The sequence below is a fragment of the Equus quagga genome, chromosome 4, assembly GCF_021613505.1.
Source record: "Equus quagga isolate Etosha38 chromosome 4, UCLA_HA_Equagga_1.0, whole genome shotgun sequence".
In the NCBI taxonomy this organism is placed as follows: domain Eukaryota; kingdom Metazoa; phylum Chordata; class Mammalia; order Perissodactyla; family Equidae; genus Equus; species Equus quagga.
The window spans coordinates 71,064,267-71,081,474 of record NC_060270.1 but is presented as its reverse complement, the minus strand read 5'-3'; the positions used below and the strand labels follow the sequence as shown (position 1 = coordinate 71,081,474).

General features: G+C 35.5%; 1 protein-coding gene across 3 annotated transcripts in view; it reads right to left on the bottom strand.

The window, feature by feature from the left end:
• The window catches only part of EPB41L5 (erythrocyte membrane protein band 4.1 like 5), a 115,057-nt gene that overhangs the window by 59,395 nt on the left and 38,454 nt on the right, over positions 1-17,208 (bottom strand). For all 3 annotated transcript variants that reach the window (XM_046657917.1, XM_046657918.1, XM_046657919.1), the window contains exons 12-16: positions 13,878-14,047; positions 12,721-12,827; positions 11,411-11,438; positions 6,926-6,968; positions 6,413-6,528 (exon numbers count right to left, since the gene is read on the bottom strand). In XM_046657917.1, coding sequence (XP_046513873.1) covers positions 6,413-6,528; positions 6,926-6,968; positions 11,411-11,438; positions 12,721-12,827; positions 13,878-14,047 — 464 coding nt within the window. The remainder of the gene's footprint in view (positions 1-6,412; positions 6,529-6,925; positions 6,969-11,410; positions 11,439-12,720; positions 12,828-13,877; positions 14,048-17,208) is intronic.

The following is a 17,208-nucleotide window of genomic DNA, read 5'->3' as shown; positions in this document are numbered from 1 at the left end:
TGTTACATTATACTCAGAAACAGGTAAATGCCTTTGAAGTGATTTTCCTGTCAAGAGAAATAATGACCTTAAGGGCTCAATTGTTTTCATGTGTGAAAGTGTGAAGGTCACTAGCTTTGCTGTATTTCCGTAAGTTTCTCTGTCTATAAAAATGCAGTTAAAACACAACCAACCTAACTCAAGATGCTAAAATTAATTATGCTAAATAAAATTAGCCAAAGCACTGACATTGAATCACATGACCCTGCAGTTCTGTGCAGATAAGTCCCTCTAATCAAAAGGAGAGTCACCAAGTAAGGTGCTTCTGGAGGATATGAGTTCCCTCATGTAGGATGTATGATCACTGATCCTTTAGGCATAATAAAGTGCAGAGTATAAAAAGGCTGGTGACTATTTGTTTAATTTAGGTTGAGCTATCTTAGTAAATTCTTCATAGCTCTGGAAACATATATATTCATCTTGAAAATAGCAGCAAGAATATTCACACTATTTGAGATGAGATCCTGAAGCATATAGCTACTTCTATAAAATAGACAAATTTGATTCCACTACCATCCAGTCTTAGCCCTTAGACTTCTCCATCCCCTTTTTGCCCCATCATCCCTCCAACCCAATTTCTATCATCAGTAATTTGAACCATTCTATAACAAGTATTATATAACACAAAACTATTATATAACAAATGAATTATTATATAACGAGATTTTCAAAGAAAGAAAAACCATGACGTGATTCTTCTTTCACTTAAATGTAACAGTATTGATTAACTCATTCTAAGTAAGGAAATTACCACTTTCAAGATAAACTGAAGATCTTAGTCTTCAACTACAATCCTTCCATTTTTCCCAAAGTTAAGATTCTGCTAAGATACATACGAGGCATTTTATCAGCGGTCTCACCTTTGATTTCAAGATTAATTTTAAAGTGAGAGAAGTCAAACCCTGGGACTTTCTAAAAGACCAGAAAAGCTTTGTCATTATTATGCTTCTTTGGTTTCTACTATAAAAGAATAGGTTCTTAATCATATTCACTCTCATTTTCTTGAATGGCACAAACCAGGGTTTCTTTGCTTTCAAAATGTTATGACTCAAGTTCCTTTCTTTTAAGAAAGAAATCACCATCGACAATACTTGACAATTATAATCTGAGTTATATAAAGTCTAAAACAACTATGAGGGACATATGTCAGTGGCCATTTTTAAGCATGCTAAATGATGACAGACTAATAGAGGTAGAGAGCTGGGCTATTTAAGACAGGGATCTGTTCATATTTGCAGGATGCACTAAAAAATACTTTGAGCATTCATCCTTCTATATACAATTGTGATAAACTCACAAATTGAAACCTGCCTATAAGTTTCAATCCCTAAATATTACTTAGTTCTGCTTACTTATGTCTTCTATCGACAAACTGTATTGTATTTGCAACCAACAGTCCAGTAACAAAGCCCTCGGAAACCTTTATCTTTGTCTAGCAGAGGAAGAAGACCAACTTCTGAGGTGAGCAGGACAGTAGATGGGTTAACCCGAGTATAATGAAGCTTCATTATCTTGAAGTATTATGAATTCTCAGACTATGAAATACCTTCAAATTACTATTACATGGTTTAAAGTTTAAAAACTGTTAGAATTTTAAAAAACTGTAAAAAGACAAAAGAAATGCTTTCCTTACATCAGTTCCCATTACATCAGAAATGTACTTTTTCCAGCTAATTTGCCCATATGAATTAAACCAAAGAGCTTAGATATTACATTCTGAAGTTCATAAAGGACCAAAACCAGAAATATATCCAATCCACTTAAAAGTGATATAGTTTTGGCTTCAAAATTTTATTTTGAAGGTTGTACAAGACCAGATTATGGGGCTATTGCAAATCTGGGAAATCTATCAGATGTAAGAGATGAAAGAAGAAAGAAAAGTGAAAAGACAAAACTAAATACATTTTCTGTTTTGTACAACCATTCAGCAGTAACGTAACCACTCAGTTAACCACTGGCTGACGAATCATGCAAAAGTAACCATTCAGATTTCTCTCTACATGAATCACATTATTAATGTGATTTCTAGATCTTTTGGTAAATTAAAATATATGTGTTTACTAAAGACTAAAAGTCTCTTTAATTAAAAATTACATTAATTAAAATGATAGTATCTTAGGCACTTAACTGAAATTAAGACATGGGTCACTCTAGAAGTATTAAAAATAGTGTATAAGAGCTGTTTTATAAAAATATCACCAAGGCTGATACATGGAACCTGGACATGCTTCCGAGTGTGGTTTTAGTGTGTCTGATTCTTTTAACCTCAATCTATTGGGAGGGCATGGGGGTGGGTGATAATGGGGAGCTTGTTCACAAACACAAACCTTCTCCTGAGACATCTTCTGAGTGATGTGTTAACATGTTAAAAGTATGAAAAACCTTTCCAAAATTACAATGATATACATACCCTTTTCAACACAAAAACATTTATCATTATCATTGACGGCATACGGCTTCTTCAGATCCTTTTCCCTTTCAGAGAAGAATTTAATTACAAACGACACTACACAACTAGTAACTTAATATAAAATAACTTCTCCCAATTTCTCCTAATGTGATCAATCCTCTATAAACACTAGAAAACGTATACCATCAAGTTTTATACCATCAACTGTCATGACAAAGAGTCCCAATGCCTAAGAGGCTTAACACTCATATCTCAGTCATGGCTGCATGGCTGGGAAAATGAACATCATGATGGACTCCTGCATTCTTCACATTGTGTTCATGGACAAAGTCAGTGTAGTTTCTATATGCAGGCTGGGGTGGGGACAAGGCCCTTGTGTTCCACTGGTTTCCACCACGTTGACAGCAGTCACTGGCAGCAGAGAGCCTGGATGGTTGGGGAGTGGGAGGGGAGGACAGTTAGTCAATAGAAATAGGAGAAAACATATGTGTTTCAGAGGTAATAAAGGAAAAAGGCGATGAGACCAGCATGCACCACTGCTATGAGTAGTTATCAGCATCTACTCCATGCAATGACAACATTCAAGAATAACAAAGGAGAGGAATCCACAAAGCTACATGTAGTGGAAAACGACAATATGGAAATACGTGTAAGTAATCAAGAGTCAGTTAAGCAAATTAAATCAAGTGCAAATTTCACAGAGAACAAGACCCTCTGTATCTGTTCCTGATGTTACTATCAAAATCAAAGGCTGAAACGTTTGAGGTTCTAATGAAAAGAAAAAAAATTTATAATCTATTTAATTTAAATATGTGAAAGGACAATTCTACATAAGGACAAAAGCACACAGAGAAAAGGGCAATTGTGAAAATTATTCCCCGAATTAAGTGATTACACAAAACTGAAATCCAGAAAACAAACCAGAAAGAGCAATAAAAAAAATCTACAGGAGGGCAGGCCAGTGGCATAGTGGTTAAGTTAGCACGCTCCACTTTCTCAGCCCGGGGTTCACCAGTTTGGATCCTGGGTGCGGACCTGCACACCGCTCATCAAGCCATGCTGTGGTGGCATCCCGCATACAAAATGAAGGAGGACTGGCACAGATGTTAGCTCAGTGACAATCTTCCTCAAGCAAAAAGAGGAGGACTGGCAACAGATGTTAGCTCAGGACCAATCTTCCTCACCAAAAGGAAAAGAAAACTACCTTCAGAGGCCATGTAATTTCACATCAATGTTCCATTAACAATTACAATGGAGATTAACAAATTAACAATGGAGAATCATTGTTCCTTCTATAACTGAAGTTCACAGAACCTCAGAATGAAATTCAACAGGTACAGATACTGAGATTGTAAGCCCTCTCCAAGAAACAGTTTAATAAGCATATCAGATATCTTTTATCACACAGCGGTATAGAATAGGCCTAGAGAACTATGAGTGTGAAACATGCATACAAGCAGCAGGGTTAGAAAAGATGAGAGTCCTCCAGTAGAAAGAAAACACTCGCCAAGGTTCACACACACCAAGGTTTTGTGACATGGCAAAAAGGGCAGCACATATTTAGGACAGCTACAAAGAAAAAAACCATCCCAATTACAAAAGAGGTCTAAGGATAGATTCTTAAACATAGTATTTTTCTAACTCAACCAAAACATGAATCTTCCACCTTTTTTCCTTAGGGAAACTGAAAAGAAATTAGCTGGAAGGATTTTTCAGGACAAACCTGAAAGACGTTTTTTTTACAATAAAATCACCTTCTTTCCTTCAACTAAAATATAATTTGTTCATCAGATCTAACCCATAAAATTCATGGCCATCAACATAGGGTCTCTGAAAATTTAGGAAATTAAATTTGGTTTATGTTCTCCCCTATATAGGCAAAATTTTCCAAATATTATTCAGTTTTGTTTTTGTTGTTGTTTATAAACAGTTTATGGATTTAAAATACACAAATTGTTCCTCAAAAGGTGATATTTAAACATTGGATAATTCTAAGTTACCAATAAACTAAATCATTCACTGAAATAATGGCATCATTTAGAAGATTCCAGCAAGGAAAAGCTAAAGAATTGAACAGGGTAGGTTTAGAGTAAACTGGTTAAAAGTTATCTGCCAGAAATAGAATACTCCATTATTCTGCCCAACTGTTCAAACCTAGGGAACATTTCTAAATTTTGTTACTTTATTACTGTCTAAGGGAGGACTGTTTTATATTCATTTAAAAGTATTAACAAGAATCAAAGCATGCAAAAACAAAGACTGAAATGCAGAACGCATTTTAAATCAAGGCTGGAGAATTCATTAGCTCCAAGACGCATTAGTCCTGAATTCAGTTCCATGCCATGCTGACACACACTGAGGCCACTAGGTTTTAAGGATCACCACTTTACTCCATTTCAGCAAAGGAGGTCTCAGCACAACTATATAAAGGAAAGAGACACAGCTCCAAATTTTTCATTTTTCTTGAGATTCAGAACTCTCAGGTTCAATGTTCTCTCTTTCTAAAAGTTACAGCAAAGGAACTGAGTATTGCCTAATGAATCAAATTAAGCAGATTTAAATATGTACCCATTAAAATTGGAAATCTCAATAAAGATTTAGTATCATAACACAGGATGCAAACAAACCAGACTCTCATTCCATATCAGTATAAAAGGTAATATGTATGAAGGGATTCTTCAAGTTGAAGGCTCAGAACTATGTTTCCTTGCCAATAGGACTTGGTTGGTGGTAATATCAAGAAGATAAAACATAGCTGCTTCCTGGAGCTGTGTTTTCAGTAAGAAATCCAAGAAACTCTTTTTAATGGCTTAAAAACATGAAATGAAATTCGACATTGAGAAGTCTCACTGTTACACTTTAAGTGTGTGGCCACATGCACAAAGACACAAAGTACTCCCATCACACTTTCAAGTAGAAAGGGAAAAAAAAAAGATAAAGGGAAAAACAAGAAAAAAAAATCTCCTCCATCTTAGAAACTAGTCAAGATATTTGGAACTGAAGTAGAAATATTCCCAACCATCAAGAGCAAAGCACCTTGCTGTTAGTTAAGCCAAAATGACAGAGAAAAACAATCACATAGCAAAGACTGAAAATAATCACCAACCACTGTTGACCCACCACCATCAAGGAAGAACCGGTTGCACAGAAAGCTGACCAAAACCTTGAGATCACCACAGAAACGCATTAGATTTCAGGTATTAAACAAACTAAGAGCAAGAGAAAAAGAGAAAACATCCTATGAATTATCAAAGTTCATTTCATAAATAAACACAAAACTTGAACAGATGATGCAACCAACATGACCATTCAATCAAATAATTAATTCCCATGGAGCCCCCCAAGCCACAACCATTTATTTGGGAAAGGAGGAACCCCACTGATTAACCCCAATAAGCCACAAAGTATTCATATTTGTGTACTTATTATTAATCTAAAAAAAGACCTTGGAAATCTAAACAAATGACAATCTTTCCTGTCGTCACATTATCTCTCCATCCCCAAAAATGGAGTATTTCATGCTTTGTTTTATTGGACTATAATCATGTTTCCCTTTTGGCTTTGTCTTTAGTCTTTAATGAAGAAAATACATCCAAAGCAGTAGCATCATGTTACGCGGAATAACATGTAACCAACATATCTTCCTTAGGGATCTGGGAAAAGGTTCAACTGACTGGCACTGAAGTCTTTTTCAACAGAGAACCACCTACCACTCCAGATCACGCTAACCAAACTAAGGAGAGCTGTCTGATGTTCTGCATTTAGACAAATGCACTCCCTTCTTCATCTATATTCCTTATTTTCCCCATCCCAATATGACTGCTCAATAATATGCTTCTTTTCATCTAACAAATATGAATAATTTGCTTTCAATCATATTTAAAGTACTCTAAGATTATGGCTGGGAATTTGGAATACCATTAAGCAAGCAATATTTTATCTTAGTTTAAGGAGTTAACAAACCATTTCCTGTCACGCTGGTCTGTTCCAGTACTCCTGGGAAGATTCTCTACCTCCACCAGCACAGGACCAGAGGGAATGGAAGGGTTCACAGGCAGAGCAGATCTCACTCCCCAAGCCTTTGGAAACAAATTACAAAATCATGCATTTTGCTAAGATGATAGATCTCTTCACCAATAAATAGAAAATTAAAAAGGAGTACTATTTACATAGTGAATAAATATAATATAAACAAATGCTTGATGTTATATACTAAAGATAATCTAACCGAATATTAATATTTTATTCATTCTACAGGATTTATAGGGACAGAAAATGTTTTATAGAGCACTTCTTCTATTTACATCTCAGAGAATAAAATAACAGAGAGTTTCACGTCATTGACCACTTTACAGGTAAGAAAAAGAAAATGCAAAAAAGCTTTCCCAAGGTTACACCACTATGAAAAATTCAATACTATTGTTTGTCATTATTAACTACAGTGTTCTAGTCGTTAAAAACTTAATATTGTCTTACCTGTTGGGAGCCATTACTTTGAGTTGAAACACTATTATGGACACTGTAATGGGGGGAAAAAAATCTATTAAAAAGTCATATATGAAGCTCTACAGGTTCACATCATAAGACTATACATACACTAATGAAAGTAGTTTATTTTTGAAGACATTACTTGTTTTGTTTCAAATAAAGAAAAAATTACTGTTGGTACCTAAAACTAAGAATGTAAGATACCCAGAAAACATCTGCTTTTATAGGCAAACACTTGCTTTTCTACAGTATGCTCATTTGATATTTCCATATACCTATATTTTAATTATGCTTTAGACATGTACTTCACTACTAATCTCGTTTATTCACAGGACTGTATCTGTCAAAGATCGCAAAACAAAGATAGCAGCACAAATGATTCCTTACATTCAAGGCAGTCAGCACAAACACCCACATAAACTTACCTGTCACTTCTTTTGTACACTCCTACCCTCTCAAGATTTCCTAGTGGAAGCAACAGCTTAGCATTTTTTAACTCAAAAGACCTTAGTATAAACTTAAAGTTAGAAACTTCTCTGTATATCTTTCCTTCCAAATGAATTTATAAATTTTTCTTTCTTTGGGTGAGGAAGATTAGCCCTGTGCTAACAGCTGTTGCCAATCTTCCTCTTTTTTTGCTTGAGGAAGATTGTTCCTGAGCTAACATCTGTGCCAATCTTCCTCTATTTTTCTTTTTTGAGGAAGATTGTTCCTGAGCTAACATCTGCCACCAATCTTCCTTTTTGCTGAGGAAGATTGGCCCTCAGCCAACATCTGTGCCCATCTTCCTCTACTTTATATGTGAGACACCTGCCACAGCATGGCTTGATAAGTGGTGTGTATGTCTGTGCCTGGGATCCGAACTGGTGAACCCTGGCCACCAAAGCACAGTGCATGAACCCAACCACTATGCCACCGGATCGGCTCCCTATAAATATGTTTTTAAAAATTTATTTTAGGCTGCACTCATCTCCCTTTATGCCCTCAAAAAAGCACTTAAAAAACTCAACCTTTAATACAACAAAATAAATAGAAACAAACCTCAAGGTGGGAGGGAGGAGGGCAAAGGGGGTGACTAGGCACGTGTGTGGTGACAGATGGTAATCAGTCTTTGGGTGGTGAACATGATGTAATCCACACAGAAATCGAAATGTACTGACATACACTTCAAATTTATAAAATGTTATAAATCAATGTTACTGCAATAAAACATACATTAAAAAAAAAGAAAACAATTATTAAGAAAAACAACCCAAATACATTTTCTGTAGATTAAAAAAAATAAAAAGAAACAAACCTCAGAACAGCTAAAAAAAGAGAACAAATATTCAATGAAATAAGAACTCAAAGATGAGATATTACTACAACAAAATGAGGGGGAAAAGGGGAGTCAGGCGAGCAATGAAGTGGTTAAGTTCGCAGCCTCCGCTTCAGGGGCCTGGGGTTCATGGTTCAGATCCCAGGCACAGACCTACACAGTGCTCATCAAGCCACACTATGGTGGCATCGCACATACAAACTAGAGGAAGACTAGCACAGATGTTAGCTCAGGGCCAGTCATCCTCACCAAAATAAATAAATAAATAAAATAAAAATTAAAAAAATAAACGAAAGGAAAAAAAGTTTACTAACTTCAGACCTTCTAACATAAGCATAATTAGTACCCTGAGGTAAAGAATTCAATGAAAGTAACTGAAAATATGCTCAAAGTTATAAAAAAATTCCTTGAAAGTGAGAAAATAATCTACAGATTTAATAAGAGCACTGTGTTCCAGGAAAATGAGAAACAGAATTAAATACATTCAATCTCTTATTGTTAAATTACTGATCTTCAAGGATAAAGAAAGAATACTTCAGGAACCCCAAGCAGATCTAAAAGCAAATCCCTGCCACTATCAGGTTGGCACAGACTTCTCCACAGCCACGGCCAAGATGTCATCCCAGTAAAAGGAAACGGGCAAAGCTTCTCACACACTCTGAAGACAACATCCATGAGCCTTCTTAGAGGAATTAAAGCAAAACAAAAACCCAGTGATGATGAAAGACAACTAATTAAGAAAGAACTCACGAATGAAGACGCCTTGCTAAAGACGGTGGGTGATTCTATCCGATTTTTTATTAACTACATAGCTATCACAAGCTGGGCCATCAGAACCTGCGCTACCGTCACCTGGGTTCAAATGTGCAGCACCACCAGCCCTGCTCTCTGAATCTCAGGTTCCTCTTCTCCACGATACCGTTAGGAAGATTAAAGGAATTAATACTAGCAAAGCACAAAGAAGAGTGATAAATAAAACTAACTGACAAAAAAAGTTACAAAAAATATTGCTTAGTGTAGATCTGCTGCCAAGGTAATTGTAAAGAATATATCTATGAGGCATGATTTCTTTCTACTAACCATTTTCCTCTTCCCAGAATACATTATGCTCGTTTAAGTAATCCATAATCCCAAATATTAATGAAATTTTATCCAACCTGCCTGGTATAGAAATTAGACTCACTACTCCATACGATCGCCTGGGTTACTCTCTGAAGCTTTTTCCTTTGACTGGAATAACTTCAACAGGTGATGAATAAAAGATGAATAACAATGTAAGAAAAAAAGTGCTTATAATAAGCGATGTTAATTGAATCATGGCTCTCTGTTTACAAATAATCTGAAATGCAGAAAGCACTATTTTCTCCTAACTACACACATTCTTTCACCTCCACTAATATGAAAGCAGGAACGAACATGTCTCAATACTGACCTAATCCAAGCTTCCCCTTTTAAAGGGCTCCCTGCAACAACTGACCCCTTTTGCTTTTAAACTCCCTCTATCCATCATGTCCTCCACCATTTCTTCTTTTCCTCTCGTGTCTAAGATTCTGTCCACTAAGCCTGCACAAAAAAATACGAACAACTGAAATGTGAACTATCCTTTAAAATGTCACCTCTTCTTAAAATACTTTATATTAGTCAACATTCACAAGGGAGTAGTCAGAGGAGACGAAATTGTACAAGGAAAATTCCCGACATCAGCCAATTTAAAAACCTGTTATTCAAATAGGCACAGTATAAGGTCAAGAGGATTTTTAGGTTAAATAGTTGTGCTTTTTCAAACAGTGCTGTTTTCCATGGTTCACTGGAGCAAAACTCTTCAGGCAAATAAACTACAACGGCAAGAATGAAAGGGCAGTCACGCAGTCCAAGCTCAGGTTCCCTCAGGCACTGTCAGCAGCAGTGCTGAATGACCTTCAGCAGAGCTGGGACTCCCTCTCGGAGTTCATTCCTAAAAGTTTATTCCAATAAAAAAATAATGAAGTATCATGACTTATCCCATTTCTTCTGTGTTTTCAAGAGCCAAAAGCATTACTCAAGAAAAGACAACAAAATTTAGTTATTAAAGTTAAACTAATCTTAATTCTAAACATAAAGACTACACAGTCATACTCACTTTCTGGTCAGAAATGTATATTTCAAAAAAATTTTAAAGGAGGACAGACTCTTACAAACAAAGCCTTAATTTTTCAACCACCCGTCAGTACTTGAATACTTTTTCCACATTTCTGCTAATTGCACCAGGTTATCTTCTTGACTTTCAGCTGTAATATTGTCCCAGCCCCTTTCAGGAAAGCAAGACATGATCCATTAAATGAACAAAAAAACCAAATAAAATAATTTTAAAAATACAGAACACTGCTAACAGTTCTAACTTAGATAAAATGGACAAATTCTAGAAAGACACAAACTCCCAAACTGACTCAAGATGAAAAATGAAATCTGAATAGACCTATAACAAGAAATTGAATTAGGAATTTTAAAACTTCACAAAAAAAGGAAGTCCAAGCAAGATGGCTTTAATGGTGAATTCTACCATACATATAAAGAATACAAATTGTTTACAGACACCTCCCGAACAAGAGGAAAGAAGGAAACATCTCCCAACTCATTCTGTCAAGCCAGTATTACCCAGACACCAAAACCAGAAGACGACAGTACGAGAAAACCACAGACCAATACTTTTGATGAACAGACACACAAATCCACAACAAAACACCAGTGAACCAAATGCAGCAACATATAATATAGAGAAGGACATACACCATGACCAAGTGGGGTTTATCCCAGAAATAAAATTAACTGCTTATCTGTAAATCTACCTTTGTTCTTTGAGCTCATTGTGCGCAAGGACCATAATTGATTCATCTTTATATCCTGAGTCACACGCCAATAACAAATGTTTGTCATTCTCATTATAAATAGCACATCCACCCCCACTCCACTCTTTATTTCTCCAAATTGCTTCATTTTTCTTTGTGTCAATTTTATCTGGCATTACATGTTTATTTGTTCTCTGCTATATCCCCAATGCTTAGGGACAACTTAACATTTTGATAGGTCTTCAACAAATATCTGTTTAATTAATGACACCAAGTACATAAATTCTAAAATATTCTATATCAATTCCTAAGTTGCAGGACATTACTCACCTGAGTTCTTCAGGTTTTGCTGTACTTGCTGACAGAAGAAAAAAGAGAACATCTCATTAGTTTCCTCTTACATGGCAAACTGCTTCACCATTCGTAAAAGCAAATCTGGACTAATTGTTTTGTAAGCCCTGTTTCCCAACTATAGATTTAAAAACCTTCCTTTCATAGTGTTCTAGGGTTCACATCATTAAAGTCAATAATGACAACTATTTCCATTTTTGAAATAATCAGTAAAATAAGCACGCATCTTTTCTTTTACAACAGATATCTGCCAGCTTCCTCGTGTGACCTGAGCAACAATGAAACGTGGGAAGTAAGGAGTGCTAGGATTTTAAACTACCACATATTGAAATGGTTCATTATTTAATTCATAGCCATACTAAAAATTATGAATAAAAATCAGTTTTTTAAAAAACTGATACTGCCAAACATCAGTGCAAGGCAGTTATTTCTGGACAACTGGTAATGACCCTGACACTACACAAATTTAAAATTCAATCTGTATTTTAATGCAAACTCAGATTCTAAACCAAACACAAGTTTTAGTTTATTTGTCGAAGTAAACTATGCTTTTTTTTTTTTTTTGCTTTTTCTCCCCAAATCCCCCCAGTACATAGTTGTATATTTTAGTTGCACGTTCTTCTAGTTGTGGCATGTAGGACGCCACCTCAGCGTGGCGTGATGAGTGGTGTCATGTCCGTGCCCAGGATCTGAACCGGTGAAACCCTGGGCCACCGAAGCGGAGTGCACCAACTTAACCACTCAGCCCCAGGGCCAGCCCCTATGCTTTTAATTACATAATTAAAGTAACAAATTAGCAGGTAACATTTATGAACTTGGAAATGTCTATGTATGATGTACACTGAAAATTAAATTTAAAAACTGTATTTAACAGAATCCTTAATAATATTATAATATGAAATAAATTTTTACTTAAAATTTATTCAGCATATACCAACATTGGTAAAAGTCCCAAGGGGATTTGAGAGATTACTATGAATGAGATCTAGAAGTCAAAAAGTGAAGGGAAAATGCTACTCTACAGAACTAAAACAGTCCACGTGAACAAAAACTGAACAACTCAGAATAGTGTCCGAATTGGGATTAACATGAAGTTTTACCCTCAGCAATAATAAAGGCAATTTTTTTCCCTTGTGTTTTATTAAATTGATTATGCCACAACCAAATTCAATAATACTTTAGTTGACTGGCACAGACTCAAGATTCAGCCAACTTCCTCTCAAGTAAACAATACCAACACAGGAGGAATTGTCAAGGAAGAAAAGTCCTGTGAAACGGTTGCATTTCACCTTTCATTTGTAGAGTTCGTCGAGAATATCGTTTGCTGGGTCTTCTTTCAAAGGATGTTGATCTTCTTGCTTTATTGGTTTTTGTGGTCTGATACTCAGTTTTCCCACTAAAATAAATGAGGCATATTAACAGGAATAAGAGAATTTGAGGCCTCCAGTAATCAGACATAAATGAGAGAAAGTCTACATTGAGGTTCTCCTTAAAAGAGCCATCCTAAAGAAACTACTAATGGAAATCTTGATGTCTCTCTTTACCATATCATTCTTTCACTCATTAGGCTTGTGTGAAATATGCAACACACAAATTATATTGCTTTTTCTTAAGCATGCACATCATCTAAAAATAACTTAAATAAGTTTGGAGTACCTGTGCTTTTATGGAACTTCCTTGCCCTCCCCATCCACACTTCTCAATCAAAGTGTGCAATTAACTCAAGATTCTCATTTACTTTTTCTAATTGTAATATACATTCAAAATCATTTTCCAGAAATATTTAAAACTACCTCACTCTCCTTAATTTCCATTTAAATTCTATGAAGAAAATACCTCTCCACTTTTAATGTAAGTAGAAAGAAGCTCTCTTACATGAATCCCACACAATCGACTTGCCACATTATTGATATTATCCATTCCTTCTTTAAATCATACAGACTGATTCTCACCGTATGCTGAAAACTCACAATCAATCTACTCTCAGGTAAACCAAAACATTTGTAATTTATCACCAACAAACAAAATCTATGAGAATAACGAAACCACATTTATAAAGGACCAGAAATCTTATCCAGATTAATTTCCCACTCAGTGCAGGATACCCTTCTACTATATGGTAGACAGCTATTGGTTAGAGACTCCCTAAACATATAGATACAACTTTTGCTACATGGATTTAAATCAGGGGTTAATTAATACATAAAGTAAATGTCAAGAGGGATATAAAATTAATTACACCATTACAATATTTTCTTGTCTATTCAGGAAATTACAACCAATAACAACAGCACTTTTTCCTTTTATTCTGGCCAATGGAAAACACTGGCAAATCACTTTATTTCTCCATGCCTTAGTTTCCACACCTGTAAAATGAGAGGTTGGCCTAAATTTTTTGGCCTCTATAAATGAATTAAAGCTATAGCAAGCAGCTGTTAACATTAACCTATATCTAAATCGTGATCCTAGTCGAATAAATCCCGATCGATGGGAACCCTTCTGGACGGGGCCTCGGAGGCGGAAGAAGGCATGGTGCTCCACAGCACACTTCCATAAATGTTTGCACGCTTTGGGATGATCCAGTCTAAAGACAAATGTATGCTCCTGCTCTTTGCCCTGAAAAAGAAAAAAGGATGTAAAAATAGGTAATTATTAGATCAAACAGTCCCATCCCATTACTCAGGTACAAATAAAACCACAGCAATACCAAGAATCAAATAATAAAGCATCTGGCTTGCTCCCTGAAACCCAGACACTCTTTATAGCTACCTACATAAAAAGGCAGAGTTGAAGTCAAGCTGTCCATTTTCTTAGCCAATATAAAAATATTCCTAAGAGGGTCCTCTCTACGTGTGATCTCGTTGCTCAGAGAAACATAAAATGGGCTTTATCTGCCATACTTTGGGATAAATGTACAATTATAATTTAAAAGTTCATATAAGATCTGGCAATATAGTTCAACAGACTTAAAAATGTCTACATTTTTGTCATAGCAACCATAACCACAGGAATCTACCAGTTAACATTCACAGGTACTTTTCTAAAGATTTCACAGGAGCTGCTTCAATGAGTAGATACTATCATTAGCCCCATTTCACAGATAAGGAAACTGAAGCTCAAGAAAATAAGCCCAAGGTCACAAAGCTAGTAAGAGAGGAAACCAGAATTTGAACTTAGTCATTTGGGCTCCAGAGTCTATGTTTGTAATAACTAAGGTACACTGTCTCTCTAAGGAAAAAGATTTTCTAAACACCAAAATTTACACCCAGAGACTTTCTTCACACTCTCATTTATAATATTAGAACTTGGCAAAAAACATTTAGTCCAAAACAAGAGAAATAATCAAGTAAATAATAGTATATTTAAAAACTATACAGAGATAAATGAACAAAAGATGAATGCACTATTGTTTTTTCATACTATAGAATACTATAGTGGGGCCAGCCCAGTGGCATAGCAGTTAAGCCCAACGCACTCCACTTTGGCAACGCAGGTTCAGATCCCAGGCACAGACTTACACACTCATCAAGCCATGCTGTGGCAGCGACCCACACGCAAAGTAGAGGAAGATGGGCACAGATGTTAGCTCAGGGCTAATTTTCCTCAAGCACGAAAAAAAAAAAAAAGAGGAAGACTAGCAACAGATGCTAGCTCAGAGTTAATCTTCTTCACCAAAAAAAAACAGAATTTTATATATAGGTTAAAAATCAATGAACTAGATCTACATGGCTATATCTGTTTGGGTAAAATAAGCAAGGGCTGCAAAAAATCCAAATATATACGATCTATGTAAATTTTTAAAACAATTCTACCATGTGTTATGATGTGTTTATATCTGGAAAAAGTTGGAAAGTGTGAGAATGATATCCTCCAAGAATGATGGCCAGTTATGGGGAAGAAAGGTATGAGCTGGGAGATCAGACCTTAGCTGTATCAAATTTATTTTTATTAATTTATCTATTTCTAAAAGATAATTCTGAAGCAACAATGCCAAAAATGTTAAATCTAGATGAGTAAAATGGATACCAGTTTTATAATTTTTTGTACTTTTCAGTATATGTTGAATATTTTCTCATTTAAACTACTTTGTCATGTAAAATGTTTTATAAACTCTATGTAGTTTCTCCATGACCTTGATATAAGCAAAAATTCTTAAATTTCAACACACAAAAAGTACTGATGACAAAGAAAAAAATTTATAAAGTGTATTACATTAAAATTGAAACCCTCTACTTATCCAAAAGATACTACTAAGGGAGTCAAAAGGCAAGCCAAGGATCAGAAGATACTTGCAACACATATATCTGACAAAGAACTGATATCCAGAATATGTAAAGAACTTCTTCACTGAGAAAAGGAGCTCATTACCCAACAGAAAAGTGAACAAAAGACTTGAACAGGCACTTCATAAAAGAGAGTATCTTAATAGTCAACAAATATACAAATAAGTGCTAAACAGTCATCAGTGGAATGCAAATTAAAACCATAAAATGATTCTACTACCACAATGGATAAAATGAAAAAGAGAACACCAACATTAGCCAAGAAAAGAACAAACGGAACTCTCACACACTGCGGGTGGGAACGTAAACTTGTCTGACACTTTGGAAAACTGATGGTCCTCACAAAAGTCAAACACAGGCGTCTCCTAGTGCTCAGAGCAGCACTCTTCTTAATAGCCAAAAACTAAAAATAACTCAAATATCCGTCAGCAGGATGGATAAGTAAGCGTGGTCTAGTCATAAAATGGAATACTACCTATCAACAAGGACGAGCCCACTACAACCAGTCACCGCAACAGCTGCCGCTCACAACTACCACGCTGAAAGAAAGACGCAGACACCACGAGAACATTCAGTCAGGCTGCACTTACATAAAGTCCAAATACAAGCAAAGACTAATCTTATTAACAGTGGTAACGTCAGGGGAGTGGTTGCCCTTGAGGACTGGACTTGGTGAGGGCACAGGGAGATCCTACAGCTCGGGTACTATTCCATTTCCTCATCGGGGTGCTGGTCATACAGGCGTAGGTGAAAATTCAACAAGCTGTACACTTATTTTCGCACTTATCTGAATTTATGTTATACTTCAATAAAATTTACCAACAAAAACTGCACACAGGAAAAAAACCATGGGAAAACGTATACCTCAAAGTAGGGAAAACCTTTCTATGACACAAAACCCACAAGCCATAAAAGACTGATAAATTCACCTATTTAAAGTGCATGGTAAAAACCATGATAAGCAATATTAAAAGACAACTGTAAGATAAAATATTTACAATTTCTATGACAAAGGTCAAAACCTGTAAGAAAAAAGGCCAACAACCCGAAAGAAAAATGGGCAAAGGATATGAATAGACAGTTTGGAGAAAAGGAAATTCAAATAACTCAAATGTATAAAAAGATGTTCCATATCACTCATAATAACAGAAATAAAAATTAACCTAAAATGAAATTCCATTATCACCTTTCAGATAAAAATGTGTTTACTCCCTCTGAGGAAACAGGTTTGTACACCAATAAATAGTGGAACTCAATAGGATCTCTCTATATCCAGGACAAATGCACATAACCATTTGAAACACCAAATCTACCTCCAGGAAATTATCCTATAGATACTTGCCAATCTACAAATTAATGTATTTACAGTGAATAAATGTCAATTAACTGAGAATTGATTAAATAAATTATGGTACATCCATACACTAGAATATTAAGTAGTTTTATTTTGTTTTCCTTAATAAGAATGAAGAAGTACTTTATGCACAGATATGG